Here is a 14040-nt window from a genome sequence, read left to right as displayed (position 1 = left end):
GTGGAGTAATTCGGAATATTTGGCCTCGGTAGCGTGGTTGGGTGGGCCACTAGCTTGTGCGGGCCACTAACTTGTGGATTACGTTAACTAGTTAGAGTCGGAGGAGGGGTTCTGGGTAGACGCAATGATATAAAGACGACGAAGATGATCCAAAGACCAGAGGTACTCTTAGGGAAAACTGATCTCACCAGAGTCCATTTCCGCGTTTGAACCTACCTTTGTAGGCATAGTTACAGGGTTTTAACTAACTAAACTGAGCTGTGACTAAGCAAACCTGAGTTTGTGGCTAAGCGGCTCGGTATGACCCACTAACAATGTGCGGTCAATACCTACACAATCACTCATCCGTCTACAAAGTATAAACCCATCAGAGGCACAAGCAGCCTAGAAATTATGTTTCATCCAGCTTGTGACGTCCCGTGCACGGTAGGAATCTCAAACGCGTAAGGACTGACCTCTCCCTGTGCACTGTCGACTGCTAATGCCTCTAGGACCGGCCCAGTGACAACATGAGAACCTTTCTCAAGCCTATGGCTATCTAGCCCCTCGCTTTGGCTACCAGACTCCTCAATGACGTCCGACACATAGCTAGTCTCACGCACTTGTGTAAATGCAACCCAAGCTAGAGACGGAATGGAAGCGAAGAAAAGTCCGGTATTGATCGCACAGGCCGCATCATAATCAACGTCCAATGCTGATACAACGAACCCAAAAGTCGACCCTACGCAGCCGACTGTGTTAATGACGGCCGCCAAAAACGATGTCTCATTCAGATCATTGGTCAGAGTACCTGAGAGCCAGTATTGATACGTGGTGATTCTGTGCGACATCAGCAATATGTCTTCAGCGCCAGCGCATTCGGAGCGAATGGGACTAAACGGCGTGCAACTTACAAGGGATCCGAAGCGCCCCACAGAGTGAACAGAAACGCACCGAGACCGTACCCATCGTTAGCCCAGTCCAACGTCGGCTTCGTCTTCGTGTAATGCGCCTGAAGAGCTTGGCCGAGAATCCATGACGTCCCCGACGTGACTAAGACGATGCCAAATCCAATCTTTGCGCGTGTCTTGCGCGAAAATCGTGTCCAGTCGAGGACCTGGCCCATAAGCAACGCGGACAGTAGACCAACGAGATAAAAAGAGTGGAGTTGAGAGCGCGCGCTCGCACGGTGAAGTAGGCGAAGTTGAACTGCCACTGATAAGACAAGAACCACTGCGAATAGAGGTAGAGTGGGAAGAGCGATAGTAGAGCCGGACGCTTGAGTATCTTTTTCAAGACGCTGAATTCCTTTAGGATGGAGGGTTGCTTCGTTAAGACGACTTTGCGGCCGTCGGTGCGCTGGACACGCGAGGCGGAGGGGAGGAGGAGGGCGAAGGGGAAGCCGAGGGTCATGATGGTCATGAGGACGATGTAGGTTGCATTACTGACAGAGCCGCGCCAGGACTTCTCGAGGTTGAGGGCTAGGCTTATGATGCCGCCAATCGAGGCTCCGAGGGCTTGCAGGCCGAATTTTACGGACACTGATCGGAGTTAGCATGTTGATTTGAGGAGAAAGGGTTAATGGAGCACTTGCTGGCTACTCCTTTCCGGTTCTCCTCTGAGTACCCTAGCAAGATGGCGCCGCTCGCAACCCACAGAAACGCGGCTGAAATACCAAGCAGCGCTGCTCCGAAAAGAAGCAGCCAGTTCGTCCCGAAGCGATCATTACAGTACAGCCCGGCTGTATAGGGCGTATACCCCAGAGTCCCAATCTAAATCTCTCCGGTCAGCTTCTCAATGAACCCAAAGCTACACGAACCAACTTACCAGCAGGGCATATTTCGGCGTGATGCGGTTAGCCACCGCACCTACAATTGGACTAAAGACAGCGAGTACTCCAAACACTATAGCGTTGGCAGCATTTGAGATGTCCGGGCTTGCGCCACCTCCTGCACCCATACCATTGAGAGCGCCGAAGATACCGGGACAGGTGAAGGCGGTGGCTGCGACGCAGAAAGTCGCGAATATGGTGGATTTGTGCCACTGCACTGGGAATTTCTCGTCAACAACCATGTTGAAGATGCAAAAAAAGAGACGTTAAGAGCCAAAATTCATTTCTGTCTCAACCGTGCCATTGGGTTCGTGGTTGAAACCTACTCCCGTTGTCTTTATGAAGGCCAGCACATGGTCTAGACTTGCATTACTCGCCATAGTAAAAACGTATAAACGCACCCACTTCTCGTCATGCTCTAGCATCTGGGAACATACACTGGACTGTAGACCATTCCGTTCTCCATAGGGCGGCACTTTTCCGTATAGTTCGTAAGTGGCTATAAATCGTGTGAGTGGGGCCGAGAGAAGGCTGCAGTCTGCCGAGCCCTGTGGAAGCTTAATGGGACCTGGTGCAACTCAATCTTCCAATGACCAAGACACCCTCTGGAACTCGAGGGATGGTGGCAGATTGATAGGCTACTGGAAAATGATTCGCTGGTCGGAAGCAAGACTCCACTGCACTGATTCGCCACTGTAAGGTTTAATGGCGTGCCCAATCCAGATCTTAACACGGAAGCTTCATACGCAGAAAACACAGAGGAAAACAAAACGTGCACAGCAGCGATTGGCGAATTCAATCGGAGCAACAATCCCGTGAAGTATGGCGGTCCGAGCTTCGGGATATTGTGGGAGCCATACCAACGCGCCACTATTATGGGGTGCTTTTTCGTGCTTCCTCGGTGTACGAACACACATTCAAGACCCGGATACTCGGCTTCAGCGATTTTTAATGAGGTTTGTCTTCGATACTTCTTAGGAAAATGTCCCGAACGAGTCAAGCAAACGCAAGAGCGGTGATTTAGCTGCAAACGCCTAAGCTTTGTCGAAGTCCCTATTCTAAGGTTACCATAAAACTACCCTTCAACAGCACGCAGCGGGGCTAGCCCCATCCACAGTCATGCCAATCTCCAACCTCCCCTCCGCGAACCTAAAAATTGCAATCATAGGCGCCGGTCCCGCCGGCCTCGGCGCCCTGATCACCCTCTCTATCCTCCCCTTCGTAACAGCAACCATCTACGAAAAGAAAGACGAGGTATCAGAAATCGGTGCCGGAATCAGCATACAGCCGAACACATGGCGAATGCTAGAGCACATGGGTGCCGCAGAAGTCCTACAAAATTCCCCGTTCCATCGGGCAGCGGATGGGCATTCCACACAGCATCGGTGCGTCAAACACCAGCAAGAACCTTACCAAACCGGACTAGGGCTCTGACGAACTCTCCACCCCAGAAATGGAAGAACCGGAAAGTTGATAAGCGCCCAATTCGACTCCGCGGGCACGCCTCTTGCACACCACCACGCACGCTGCCATCGCGGCGTCCTCCAGTCCGCCTTGCGCTCGCGCGTCGACCCCGAGCGCGTCAAAACGGCGCATAGACTCACGCAGATCACGCACCTCCCAAGCCACCGCATCCACCTCGCCTTCGCCAACGGCGTCACAGATGAGGTAGACCTCCTCATCGGCGCAGACGGCATCCGCTCCGTCGTTCGCGAAGTCGCCTTTCCGGAGCATCGCATCGCGTACACGGGCCGGACTTCCTACCGCACCCTTGTTCGTGCGCAAGATGTGGCGGTAGTCAAAGGAATGGGAAACGAGAAAGAGGCAGTGGCATTCTGGCATGCGCCGGGGGGGAGGTGGGCGTATACGTGTAATCTCAGCGGCGGCGTGTTTGAGATTACGACGATGGTGAGGGAAGAGGCGGAGGGGGTGGAGAGGGTGAGTTGGGGACAGGACGTAGCGGCTGAGAAGATGCTCGAGCATTTTGCGGTATGTTTGTTTTTTGTTTTTTGAAGTCGAGAGTGTGTGTAGGACTGGTTGACGAAGTCGCCATGACTGACTGATTGACGATCAGGACTTCCACAAACCGGTAAGGGAGGTGTTGAAGCTTGCGGAGAAGGTGCAGCAGTATGCCCTCTTCGCTGGCCCTCGATTACCCAAAGTACATTCCGGGGCCATCGCGCTGATAGGCGATGCATCACACCCCCTCTCGGGCGCTTTCGGAAACGGTGCCGGGTTCGCTCTTGAGGATGCTTACGTCGTTTCACAATCTCTCTTATGGGCGCACGAGCGAAACAAAGCGATACCAGAGGCTCTGCAGCTCTTTGATAGAGTTAGGTCGCCGCATTATGAGAGGCTTTATGCTATTTTGGATGGGTATGGTACGAAAGCGAAACAACTTGAGAATCCAAATTTACATTTGAGCTTCGATGAAGAGGTGGCGGTTTTAGTGACGAGCAACTGGTCGGGGGTGAACAATTGGATGCACTATTATAATGTAAGTTTGATATGATTTTTTGGATAGAGGGAGTCTGCTAATTAGAGGTTAGGTTGCAGAAGCGTTCAGTGATATAATCGAGGCTTTAGATAAGGATGCGGAAGAAAGCACTGGAAAGAAAGATGTGGCTAAGGAGAGAGCGAGCAGTTCATTACGTGGGAATCTAGAAAACTTGGTCGTCGAGCAAGCTAGATTATAGTGTAGCGTAACAGGGCACGCTGGGGACCATTCCTACTAGTCCTGACCAGATTGATACCACAATAGTATGGTTGGCTAATATGGAGACGATGAAATTCGAAGTGCCCATAGACTCCTTTAAGTTCAACTAGTAACTGGAGATACGCCCGCTAAATATTCAGAATTGGGCCTTAGATTCGGCTGGTCGCTAAGGATTCAGCTGGTCGCTTCATATTCGGCTGGCCGATCATCTGGCCCAAATCCAGGCCATGCGCAAATATGGTCTAGTTAATCTTGTCTAAAATAGAGGACCTGGAAGCCGGCTACTCTATGGGTTCACGTGCTATCTGATTCAGCAGTAAGGCTTAGGTAGATAGAGGCTTAGCATGATTAGTCTTGAGGCATAAACATGGTCTAGATACAAGATATGGCACGAAGAAGAAGGAAAGAGAGGACAAGGAGCGAGGGTGTGCTAGCTGTGACGCCCACTTCTGTTCGAACTCTATTTCGCGTAGAGTGGGCTTCAAATTCTGACAAGAATAATACCGTGTATACTAGTTTCTACAAGCGTACTTAGGAAAAATTGTACTCTTAAATAGGTTCATCCATAGCCTCCCATGCGCCCTTTACATTCCGGACAACACGATACATTTCTAGCTCATCCTGTGGTGCTTTCCATCTTCCTCCAGGCTGGCTCTCCCTGGAACTGGCAGCCGTTGCAACATCAGCGTCAGATTCACCAGGCTGGACCTTGCTTACGACCCAGCAGACATTCATTTTCTGCCGTTCTTGCCGCGGGAGTGTCTCTAAAGTAGCATCATAGGATGTGAAAACCATGCTCGGGCCGTCAACATCGAAAGTAAATACCAGCTGTAATCGAGATTCTTCCACCTCTTGCGGTCAGTCAGGCGGATTGGAGATTCCAATGGATTCGAGTACCCATGTCTTCCTCCGCAGAGCAGAGGACGCTGGCACAATGTCTCTGGCGTCGGTCCAGTATCTTGTGTGTTCCCCTTACCCCATAGCCATCGTAAAGTACCCATGGCGTTCGTAAGTCTTATGCCATCTCGATGTCCAGATTGGATTACTGAGGGCCATTGATGGTCTGAATAAGTTTTTGCAATCGAAGTCCCTCGTCAGACGTGAGGCTACATAATTCCCAACCCACAAGTAGCCGTCTTGCATAAGATGATCAATGATCCATAGCTGGTGGAAGGTTGCCGTGTCACTGCCATCTAGTTCCATTCAGGATTTGAAGTTATTAGACCCAACATCTTCCATATCGAGGACCTCGAAAATGTCAACATAGCTTCGAGTTTTATGCCCATTTTCTTTTCTTTTCTTTTTTTTTGAGGAGGACAAACTCCGATCGAATGGGCTGCCAAAGACTTTTCTAATTTAACTAGTTCTTTGAAGATGGGGAAAAAGATCAGACCAACAACGTCAAGTGAACGATGGCTTCCGCTGCCATTTTGTGAGCAGAGGTTGCGGGCATTCCCCAGTATGGTCTGTCGATCATCCTTTTGGGTAAGAGAAACCAGCTTCAAGGTACTCTCCGGGCCAAAAATGTCGAAGGTGTATCTCCCAGGGTATCTAGGGTCTTCCTCGATTGAAAAGGTCTTAGTCCTTGTTCTGCGCGGACTCCACACTTCGATCCCAACGCTCCCTCGAGTCGTGGCTGCGACTGGGCGGCAGGATGTTGACCTCGCTGTCGTGGCTTAATGTCTTGAGCGTAACGTTGTCGCGCGGAGTAGACCGCCAGTGGGAGTCGCGCGGTTGCTCATTACTTTGCCCACTGTTCCTGTTGGAGTAGGGGTACGACTGGTCCGTCTGTCCCCGAAGGCATTGGACAAGGCGGTTCAGAATCGAGAATTCGACTCGAAGCTTTACACCGTACACGCACGGCCGGAAAGCGCCTGCGACGAAGTATTGATTGGACACGGAAAGGCCGAGGAGCGCGATGTCTAGACTCACGACGAGAACATTGGTCCAAATGAGATGATTCATTACAGCTCTGATGTTCTTTTTGGTATCCCCAATGGTGGCTCGATTCTGGAGGACGTGTCGTGTTGCGACAATGTACAGCAAGGAGATGATGACCTCTTGTACGAAGAAGACGGTGACTTGAGTTTTGTCCCAGATGAAGTAGAACCTCACGAGATCTGGTCGTGTGGCGTCTTGCAGCCCGATGCCGAAGCCCATTGTGGGGAAAGAGATGAAGACGGTGGTGAAGATGATCATGTAGAGCACGTAGCGAGCGTGGTCGGGATTCCACACGACGAGGTTGAGGCGCGAGTAGAGGACCACGGACTGCGGGACCACCATCATCCACCAACTGACTTCAAGGAGAGAATGGGCCAGGTAAGAAGACTCGTTATGGAGGGGTCCCCATGCGCTGAGGACCTAGAGTGGGGCTGTCAGGTCAAGTGTCTACGCTGGAGAGGCACGCGCCTTGGGAGCAGACTTACCACGAACAGCGGCTGGGTCAATACGCCCAACGAAGCTACGCAACAGGCCCAGAAGTACAGCCCCTTCTTGTGCATGACGGGCATCCACAACAGGCGGACGCCCAGCTCCACACAAAGGTACCATGAGATGCCCCAGAACGCAGCCATGGTCATAGAAACCGGCATGGGAATCGAGCCCATGGTGTGGTGAGTGGATGTTGACGACGGCGGGTGCACAGCAAAGCGCGACAACGGGCAAGAGACGCAGTGCAGGTGGACAATCAGAGGGGCGCATCCGATTAATGTCTGGCGAGCTCCCCCCAACCACCTGCGCATCCATGCCGTCTGCCCTCGCCGGATGGCGGGACCGGGAGGCGGGACGGGGATGCGCTGCAAGATATACAATCTGAGGGATTCCGCCTGTTTTACCCCGGCTGTTCGCCCAAAAAGAGCTCAAGCACGCACCTGCGAACAGGGCGGCAGGCATGGTACGAGATTAAATGGGACAGTCCAGAATCAGTGGAGGAGCGACACTTTTCAAGGCATCCAGCTCCACAACGTAGACAGCATAGATGAAGAAAGTTATCGCATGCTCTCCCACCCTACGCGCATTCCTCTCTTTAATCTTAGCAAAATCGATCAATGCTGTAGTGCAGAAGAATCCATGTTGTTGAGGTTCGGGTTACTCGGCGAGTGTCCCATTTAATCTGTTACCATGCCTGGCGGACGTCTCACGCGACTCTGAAACGAATGTGGCGGGGCGGGGGCTGTATTGGATGTGATGAGGCCGGCAGGCCGGTCTCCTGAATTGCTGGCTTTGCAGGACATGCCCGCCTCTCCGCTCGATTGCAATCACGACCACCTCGAAGGATTTAGGAGGATGTGGAAGGATTTTGAAGGCTTCAGCCTTCAGCCTCCAGCCTCCAGCCTCCAGCCTCCAGCCTCCAGCCTCCAGCCTCCAGCCTTCAGCCTTCAGTCTTCAGCCATCCGCCTGTTGGTCTGATACCTTTGTATGTACATACCTACGATACGGTCGCACCCTTCAAGAATTCAGGAGGATTTAGAAGAATTCAGCCAGCCGCCTCTTAGTCTACTGCCTTTGCACTTCGTACATACTTCGTACATGCAGTCGCCCACTGGTGCGGAGTGCGGACTGCAACCGTCTTGCCTACTCCGGCCAAGTTTTCTCGTATTGCGCCACGTCCGCGCGAAGCTAGGAAATATCTCCAATCTCATGTCTCGACTGCGAAGGATCTCCCAGCTTCAGGAACTTGCCGCACGTGACGGTCTCAATGCTGCAAAACTTGACCGGACCGGAGTAGGCTGAAACTCGAGGCTTCGACACAATGCTCTCTCGGCTGGTGAGAGCAGTGGCCATTGGCGCCCTGCTGCCATTCAGGGTCGTGGACGCAGCCAAGACGAAGAAGTTGATCATCGACACCGACATCTTCAGCGGTGTCGAGTGAGTGTACCTTTGCTTTCTTCCTCCATTCGTACTCATGCTTCCCGCAGCGATACAACCGCGCTGCTCCTCGCCGCAACACTCCCTCACGCCGAGATCCTCGCCGTCAATGTCAACACCGCATCCTCCTACTCTGCCCTCGCCGTGTCCGCCATTATCGGGCATTATGGCTACCCAGAGGTGCCAATTGGTCTCCCCAGGCCGTTCACCGATGAGCCCTTCTTCGATAACTTCGGCTTTATCCGCGGCGAGTATTGCAGCAAGGTGGGCTACCACTATTCCAACGGCTCATTGCCGTGGGGCACTGCCAACAACGCATGGGACCCCGTGGCTCTCTACCGCAAGACATTGGCCGAACAAGAGGACCAGAGCGTGACCGTCGTCAGCATCGGCTTCTTTCAGAACGTGCGCCGCACTCCCTACCTCGCCCCCCCTCGACAGAGCTAACATGCGCTCTATCCCCAGCTCGCCGGCCTCCTCAACTCCACTAGCGACAAATACTCGCCTCTCTCCGGCCCCGACCTCGTCAAAGCGAAAGTCGCCGAGCTCGTAGTCATGGGCGGCCAATACCCCTCCGGCGCCGAGTTCAACTTTTTCGGTGGCACCCCGCTCAATACTGCACAGGTTGTCAACACCTGGCCGACCGCCATCACGTTCTCTGGCGACAATGTCAATGTGCAGGAGGGCGCGCGACTGACGCGGGAGGCGCCCTCGACGGACCCGGTCGCTGCGGCATACAAGTGGTCTATTGGATACAACACCAATTGGCAAACATGGGATCCATTCGCGGTCTTGTATGCAATCAACGGACTGGACAAGCTGTTCGAGGCGCAAGGCAAGGGAGGGCACAACCATGTCTTTCCGAACGGATCGAACGCATGGGTCTACGACAATACGAAGAAGAACCAACAGTGGTTGAAGTTTAAAGTCAGTAATGTTACGGCTGCGAACGAGCTGGAAACTCTGTGCCTGCAAGGAGTGAAGAAGTGGGCATGATAGGTGTGCTGTACGGCACATGGCCTGGTATGCTGGTACCAGCGTGGTTACTAAACCGGCGGCCGGCTCAACTAGAGAGCAGATTGATTGGGTTGTTATATATAGAATGAAGCTTGTTTGATTGGATTGATTAGAATTTTGGTTTGAACAGTTTAATCCGGATTGGCAAATAAGTGAATAACAATCGCGCTAAGGCCCTCACCGTGTCTTAACAAGTCAATGGAATCACGGCGTTCTGCCGCCCCGAGGTTCCGGCAGCAGAGGCGGGAGAACACGTATTGCTAGCCTCATCAACCACGGCCCTAGCCCCCCTCTAGCACTCCACCATGACGAGATGAGCTTAAACGGACAACGGGAGTCGATTTCTACGGGTCGAATTACGTTTGAAGCAAATCATTAGGTCTTCTAGGCCTCAAAAATGCGCCCCACTTTGGTACTCCGCGCGACGTTCCCAAGGGACATCCTGAGCCCCCTCTCACCTTGAACCTCACCACCATGGTACTCTCACGTTGCCCTCTACTATGGGGCACTCCGTAGCCTCATCTATAGGCGTAGTGAGCTTATATAACGAAGTTATACCCATAAAAATCTATAAAAATCATGTCCGTATGCGCCCTTTCCGATTTGTATACATCCTTTCCGATTCGTATATATCCTTTCCGATTTATATACACCAATCGGATCAATCGGATCAATCTCGCTTGAGATTTGATTGGCTAGAGGATTGATTGATTGGATTATCCAGAGTCTATACTAATATACCGGCCGTCAATCCGATTCAGGATTGGCCGGTTTACTAACCACGCTGGCTGGTACTACGTAAGAGAGGACAAAGTATCTATTACTATTATCTTCTTATTAAAAGTCTACTGCAGTATTTCGTATTACCGGTGTCTATATTATAAAGGAAGGCTTTAATCGCTGTGTCCGCCTAGACATAATGCTACTTCAAACAGCGATTTACCTTGTTTATGGATTATAGGCAGTACTTAATGCTAGTATATCTAGAACAAGTTTAACATATGCTACTGCAGATCTATAGGGAACTCATCCTACTATTGGTGCTGCGATCTTGCCCCTTTTAACTTGCGGATTAAGACTAAGGATGTAATGCTCTTAGTGCAAGCAGCAAACTTGACATTGGACTAAAGAAACGCAGTTGGCTAATACTGTCACCATTTAGCTAGCACTGGCCGCTATAGAGTCTAATAATTATGCTATTAGAGCTGCTGGACGTTAAAGTGGTGAACTAGTTAGACTCGGATGCCGGACTAAAGACCTCTCTCTGCCCTGCGCACTCGTCTTGGTGGTCCGGCGCCATGAGACAGTATTGCTTGTGCGTGTCTAATTCAGACCGGAGCTGTGCAGTCTAGGCATATAGATCCCTCACCAGGTGTTTTGGAGTGGACTGTTACCTTACATTAATCTGAGGATAACACATTCCGCCTATAGCTTCTCACGAAGAGAGCAGGCATCGCTCTCGCCTGGACTCGGGAGGCACTAATATAAACCATGAGCTTTGGTCTCTGCGCGTTATCAAGGCATAGATTCAGCTTACTTTTACTTTTCTTCCGTCGGCAACTAATGCATGCTAGCTGTCTAGGCTCGCGCCGCGAGGGATTGAGATCTGGTCGCGCAACGTTGCGGGCTTATGCCTCAGAAGCTATGGCTTCGATGGGTGCTAGGCGCGAATTTACCCACGCTTACTTGAGTGCGACTGGGGCGAGGTATGTTCTTCCATGGTGGTGGGTTTGGGAATGAAGAAGTTGAGTTTATGGTTAATTACCACAAGTTAGACTAGCTACCCCGAATTCGCAGATCCCCGCACCCTATGATCTTACTCTATAACCCTAGAAAGCGAACGCCGTAACTTAAAGGAACATCTTTTACAGTTTAAGGGTTGGCCGAAACTCTCACATAGGTAGGTTTGGCGTTCACTATATTTAGATTGGTTAACGGACCTTGGAGAGTAAGGTGAGTTGAAGGTGAGCACCCTGACCTGTAGCGGTGCGGCTCGAGCAGAGACTGAGCTGGAGTTGAGGTAATGTTGCTGATGAAGTGGGGAATGCGGCGCTAAGTAAATATGAGATGAGAGGAGATCAGTTGATCGAAGGTATGCGCAATGATACATAAACGACGAAGATGATCCAAAGGTTCACGAGCTGAGGTAATGAAGACCTGAATCTGATACGCTCATGTGCAATGCTTTTCCTATCTATCATGACCGCATTCGATGCCGCGACTTCCTACACGCGGAGCCACGTAAGTAATCCTGAACGCCAGTCTCATGACTGTCCGGTATCATAACGCCAACCACAAGCCAGAAGCCCCTGAAATAGCTCGGTAGAACAAGACACATCCACAAACAGATCAACGTCTGCTTGTCTTGCCCATACCGCGCTTGCCAGTCACTAAATGCTTCACCAGAGAACCCGTGGTATGCCTATCAGCCTCTCCCTGTCTGGCGAACCTGTTCATCTTCTTCTGGCCGAGCTTCTGCAGCCTCTCCGCCTTCGTGCGCGCCACCTCATCCGTGACACCATCATCCCTCCTGTTCGTGCTCTGGCTCCTGCCACGGCTCTTGGCCCGCTCGAAGGCGGACATGCCCGACTTAGGTGTGTCAACGTCCATCGCATCTCCATCAGCTTCGGATCGTCCCCTGGCCGTGCTCCTACCCCGGCTCTGGCTTCGCGCGCGTACAGCAAGAGATGAGGTATCGTGGCCAAGAGACTCGAGGTGGGCATTCATCTTGGATAGTTTCACAGCCTTCGCTGATCTGGGGATAACCGCGCGATTCTTGAGACTCTTCCTCATCTTGTTTTCGTTTCGGATGAGTATCCTTTTCTCTCGAATGAGCTCGGCCTTGTATCGGATCTCAGCCTCCTCGACGTCTTCCAAATCGTCGTCTGAGGCGTAGTAGCCTTCTGCCTCCAGCTTCTCTTCCTCTTCTTCCAAAGCGGCTAATTTGGCCTCGATTTCGGGATCTATGTAATCGTACACGTCTAGAGACATTTGTTAGTAATCCATTGCTGAAAGGATACATCAAGATCCTGAACTCACTCTTTCCATCGAATACTTCGGGTACGCGATCTTCTTTCCAGTCATCATTCTCGAGTAGATAGTTCTTGCGCAGGTTGATATTGTAGACACCAGCGCCACCATTCTCTTCCTCGATGTCTCGTTCCAGCTGGGGTCGGTTGGGATCGTCCTTCTCGTATCTGATCTTGTTCTTGGCGGCGTCCGGAATGAACACCTCACGGGTGACACCACCAATGGGTTGCGCAACGTGAATTCTCCTCAGCAGATCTCCAAGTCGTCCATTTGGCTCCCCGGAGCTGTTTGTCCCAGCTTTCAGCTTCTCCGCGTTCCGCACAGCAAGCAGGCGATCGCAGACAGCATTTCGTACGTTCATTACACCTTCGGTAGTCGTGCAAGAGAGTTGAAGCATCTCAACTTCTCCAGATTTGAGCATGCCCTGTAGCTGTTCTTGTGTCTCGGCATCCAGATCTTCCGGGCGAGTGACGTCGATCTTGTTGATGACGACGTACACCACCTTATTGGAGAAGAGTGGTTTTATCGAGTGGAAGAGAGCGATCTGTGCTGCAACTGAATATCCACACTGCTCCGATAGATCCATGAAATACATGATAGCGCTCCGTAAATGAGCAATGGCGGTGATGCTCTGCATTTCAATGGTGTTCATCTCTTCCAACGGATGGTCGAGAATTCCCGGGGTGTCGATGGCCTGGAATCGAAGCATCTTGTAGTCGAAATGGCCCACAAAAAGTGATTTGGTCGTGAAAGCGTACGGCTGTACGTCGACATCGGCGCGGGAAACGCTCTTCAGGAACGAACTCTTGCCCACATTGGGGTAGCCGCAGATCAAGAGCGTACGAGTGTTGGGGTCGATCGAGGGCAGACGGCCCAAATGTTGTCGCACCTGTTCCAAATACACTAGCGGATCCTTAAGCCTCTTCGTGATTGTAGCCATCCTACCCAACGCAGCGCGCTTCAGCTGCTTGCACTGGTATAGGGATTGTCCATACTTCAGCAGGCGCACGTAGTCGCGAGCCACGGCCTCGATCAGCGATTTTGCGGTCGACAGCTGTCCGAGAGAAATGCGAAAATGGTCTGCATCGTATAACGTGTTGAGGAGATCGCGGTGGAAAGGGTGGATATCATTGAGCTTCGGGAAAGCCTCGAGAGTCGCTCCGAGTCGGTCGCCAAAGGTTTCGGCGGTGTATTTGACTTTTCGGGTGTAGAATGAACGAATTCTCGAGATTCTTGAGGCTGTTAGTTTGGAGTATAGAATCAAATGAGCCCAATGTGCCTACTTGAAGCCGGCTCTGATCTGGGTGGGTAGACGCCTCTGAGTGCGGCTCAAGACGATATCGAGGAATTCTTGACTCGTCGGAATGACGGGAATGTCCTTGAACTGGGCAATGTTAGCGGCATGAAATGCGAATGATAGAGTCGCCTCATACGGTAGTCTTCATAGCTGCGATTACCGGTCTGAGGACGCGAGGGTGGATGAGAGGTTGTGGAGGGGGACGGCGGCTTCACCCACTTGAAAATCTAAAAATTCGCCCTCTCCAAGATGCCAAGATTTCTCTCGGCCAGAGGTTTTGCCGATCTCCGGTCCCATCTTATC

General features: G+C 51.7%; 5 protein-coding genes across 5 annotated transcripts; 2 read left to right on the top strand and 3 right to left on the bottom strand.

The window, feature by feature from the left end:
• Positions 1 to 264: 264 nt before the first annotated feature.
• Positions 265 to 2052, bottom strand: BDZ99DRAFT_510856 (uncharacterized protein; the record flags this gene model as incomplete). Its single annotated transcript, XM_033724496.1, has 6 exons — positions 265 to 384; positions 603 to 819; positions 894 to 1096; positions 1168 to 1520; positions 1655 to 1751; positions 1807 to 2052. 6 exons carry the CDS (start codon positions 2050 to 2052, stop codon positions 265 to 267), a joined length of 1236 nt encoding a protein of 411 aa, XP_033572807.1.
• An 826-nt stretch (positions 2053 to 2878) lies between these two features.
• BDZ99DRAFT_449530 (salicylate hydroxylase) lies at positions 2879 to 4322 on the top strand (the record flags this gene model as incomplete). The annotated part of the gene is made up of 3 exons (XM_033718122.1): positions 2879 to 3195; positions 3262 to 3799; positions 3885 to 4322. Exons 1-3 carry the CDS (start codon positions 2930 to 2932, stop codon positions 4320 to 4322), a joined length of 1242 nt encoding a protein of 413 aa, XP_033572806.1. The 5' UTR covers positions 2879 to 2929.
• Positions 4323 to 6104: 1782 nt separating this feature from the next.
• On the bottom strand, positions 6105 to 7117 carry BDZ99DRAFT_394960 (uncharacterized protein; the record flags this gene model as incomplete). Its single annotated transcript, XM_033715928.1, has 2 exons — positions 6105 to 6887; positions 6953 to 7117. The coding sequence occupies 2 exons, from the start codon at positions 7115 to 7117 to the stop codon at positions 6105 to 6107; spliced, it is 948 nt and encodes a 315-aa protein (XP_033572805.1).
• A 665-nt stretch (positions 7118 to 7782) lies between these two features.
• BDZ99DRAFT_466189 (inosine/uridine-preferring nucleoside hydrolase) lies at positions 7783 to 9519 on the top strand. The gene is made up of 3 exons (XM_033720714.1): positions 7783 to 8393; positions 8444 to 8798; positions 8859 to 9519. The coding sequence occupies exons 1-3, from the start codon at positions 8278 to 8280 to the stop codon at positions 9387 to 9389; spliced, it is 1002 nt and encodes a 333-aa protein (XP_033572804.1). The 5' UTR covers positions 7783 to 8277; the 3' UTR covers positions 9390 to 9519.
• A 2028-nt stretch (positions 9520 to 11547) lies between these two features.
• On the bottom strand, positions 11548 to 13905 carry BDZ99DRAFT_510852 (nucleolar GTP-binding protein 1). Its single transcript, XM_033724495.1, has 4 exons — positions 13874 to 13905; positions 13724 to 13824; positions 12450 to 13672; positions 11548 to 12391 (listed from the first exon to the last, which is right to left on the bottom strand). The coding sequence occupies exons 1-4, from the start codon at positions 13883 to 13885 to the stop codon at positions 11760 to 11762; spliced, it is 1968 nt and encodes a 655-aa protein (XP_033572803.1). The 5' UTR covers positions 13886 to 13905; the 3' UTR covers positions 11548 to 11759.
• Between the last annotated feature and the right edge of the window lie 135 nt (positions 13906 to 14040).

The sequence above is a fragment of the Mytilinidion resinicola genome (genome assembly GCF_010093595.1).
Source record: "Mytilinidion resinicola strain CBS 304.34 unplaced genomic scaffold BDZ99scaffold_17, whole genome shotgun sequence".
Taxonomy (NCBI): Eukaryota; Fungi; Ascomycota; class Dothideomycetes; order Mytilinidiales; family Mytilinidiaceae; genus Mytilinidion; species Mytilinidion resinicola.
Note: the sequence above shows the minus strand (reverse complement) of the source record. Positions and strands in the feature narration are given on the sequence as shown.

Excerpts from the sequence above, each read along its gene's own strand:
- BDZ99DRAFT_466189 (XM_033720714.1), top strand. The coding sequence starts at position 8,278 with ATGCTCTCTCGGCTGGTGAGAGCAGTGGCCATTGGCGCCCTGCTGCCA. Across the intron at positions 8,394-8,443 it reads GACATCTTCAGCGGTGTCGA|CGATACAACCGCGCTGCTCC; the intron begins GTGAGTGTACCT and ends TGCTTCCCGCAG. Across the intron at positions 8,799-8,858 it reads GCATCGGCTTCTTTCAGAAC|CTCGCCGGCCTCCTCAACTC; the intron begins GTGCGCCGCACT and ends CTCTATCCCCAG.
- BDZ99DRAFT_510852 (XM_033724495.1), bottom strand. Across the intron at positions 13,673-13,723 it reads CAGATCAGAGCCGGCTTCAA|AATCTCGAGAATTCGTTCAT; the intron begins GTAGGCACATTG and ends AACAGCCTCAAG. Across the intron at positions 12,392-12,449 it reads CGAAGTATTCGATGGAAAGA|ACGTGTACGATTACATAGAT; the intron begins GTGAGTTCAGGA and ends AAATGTCTCTAG.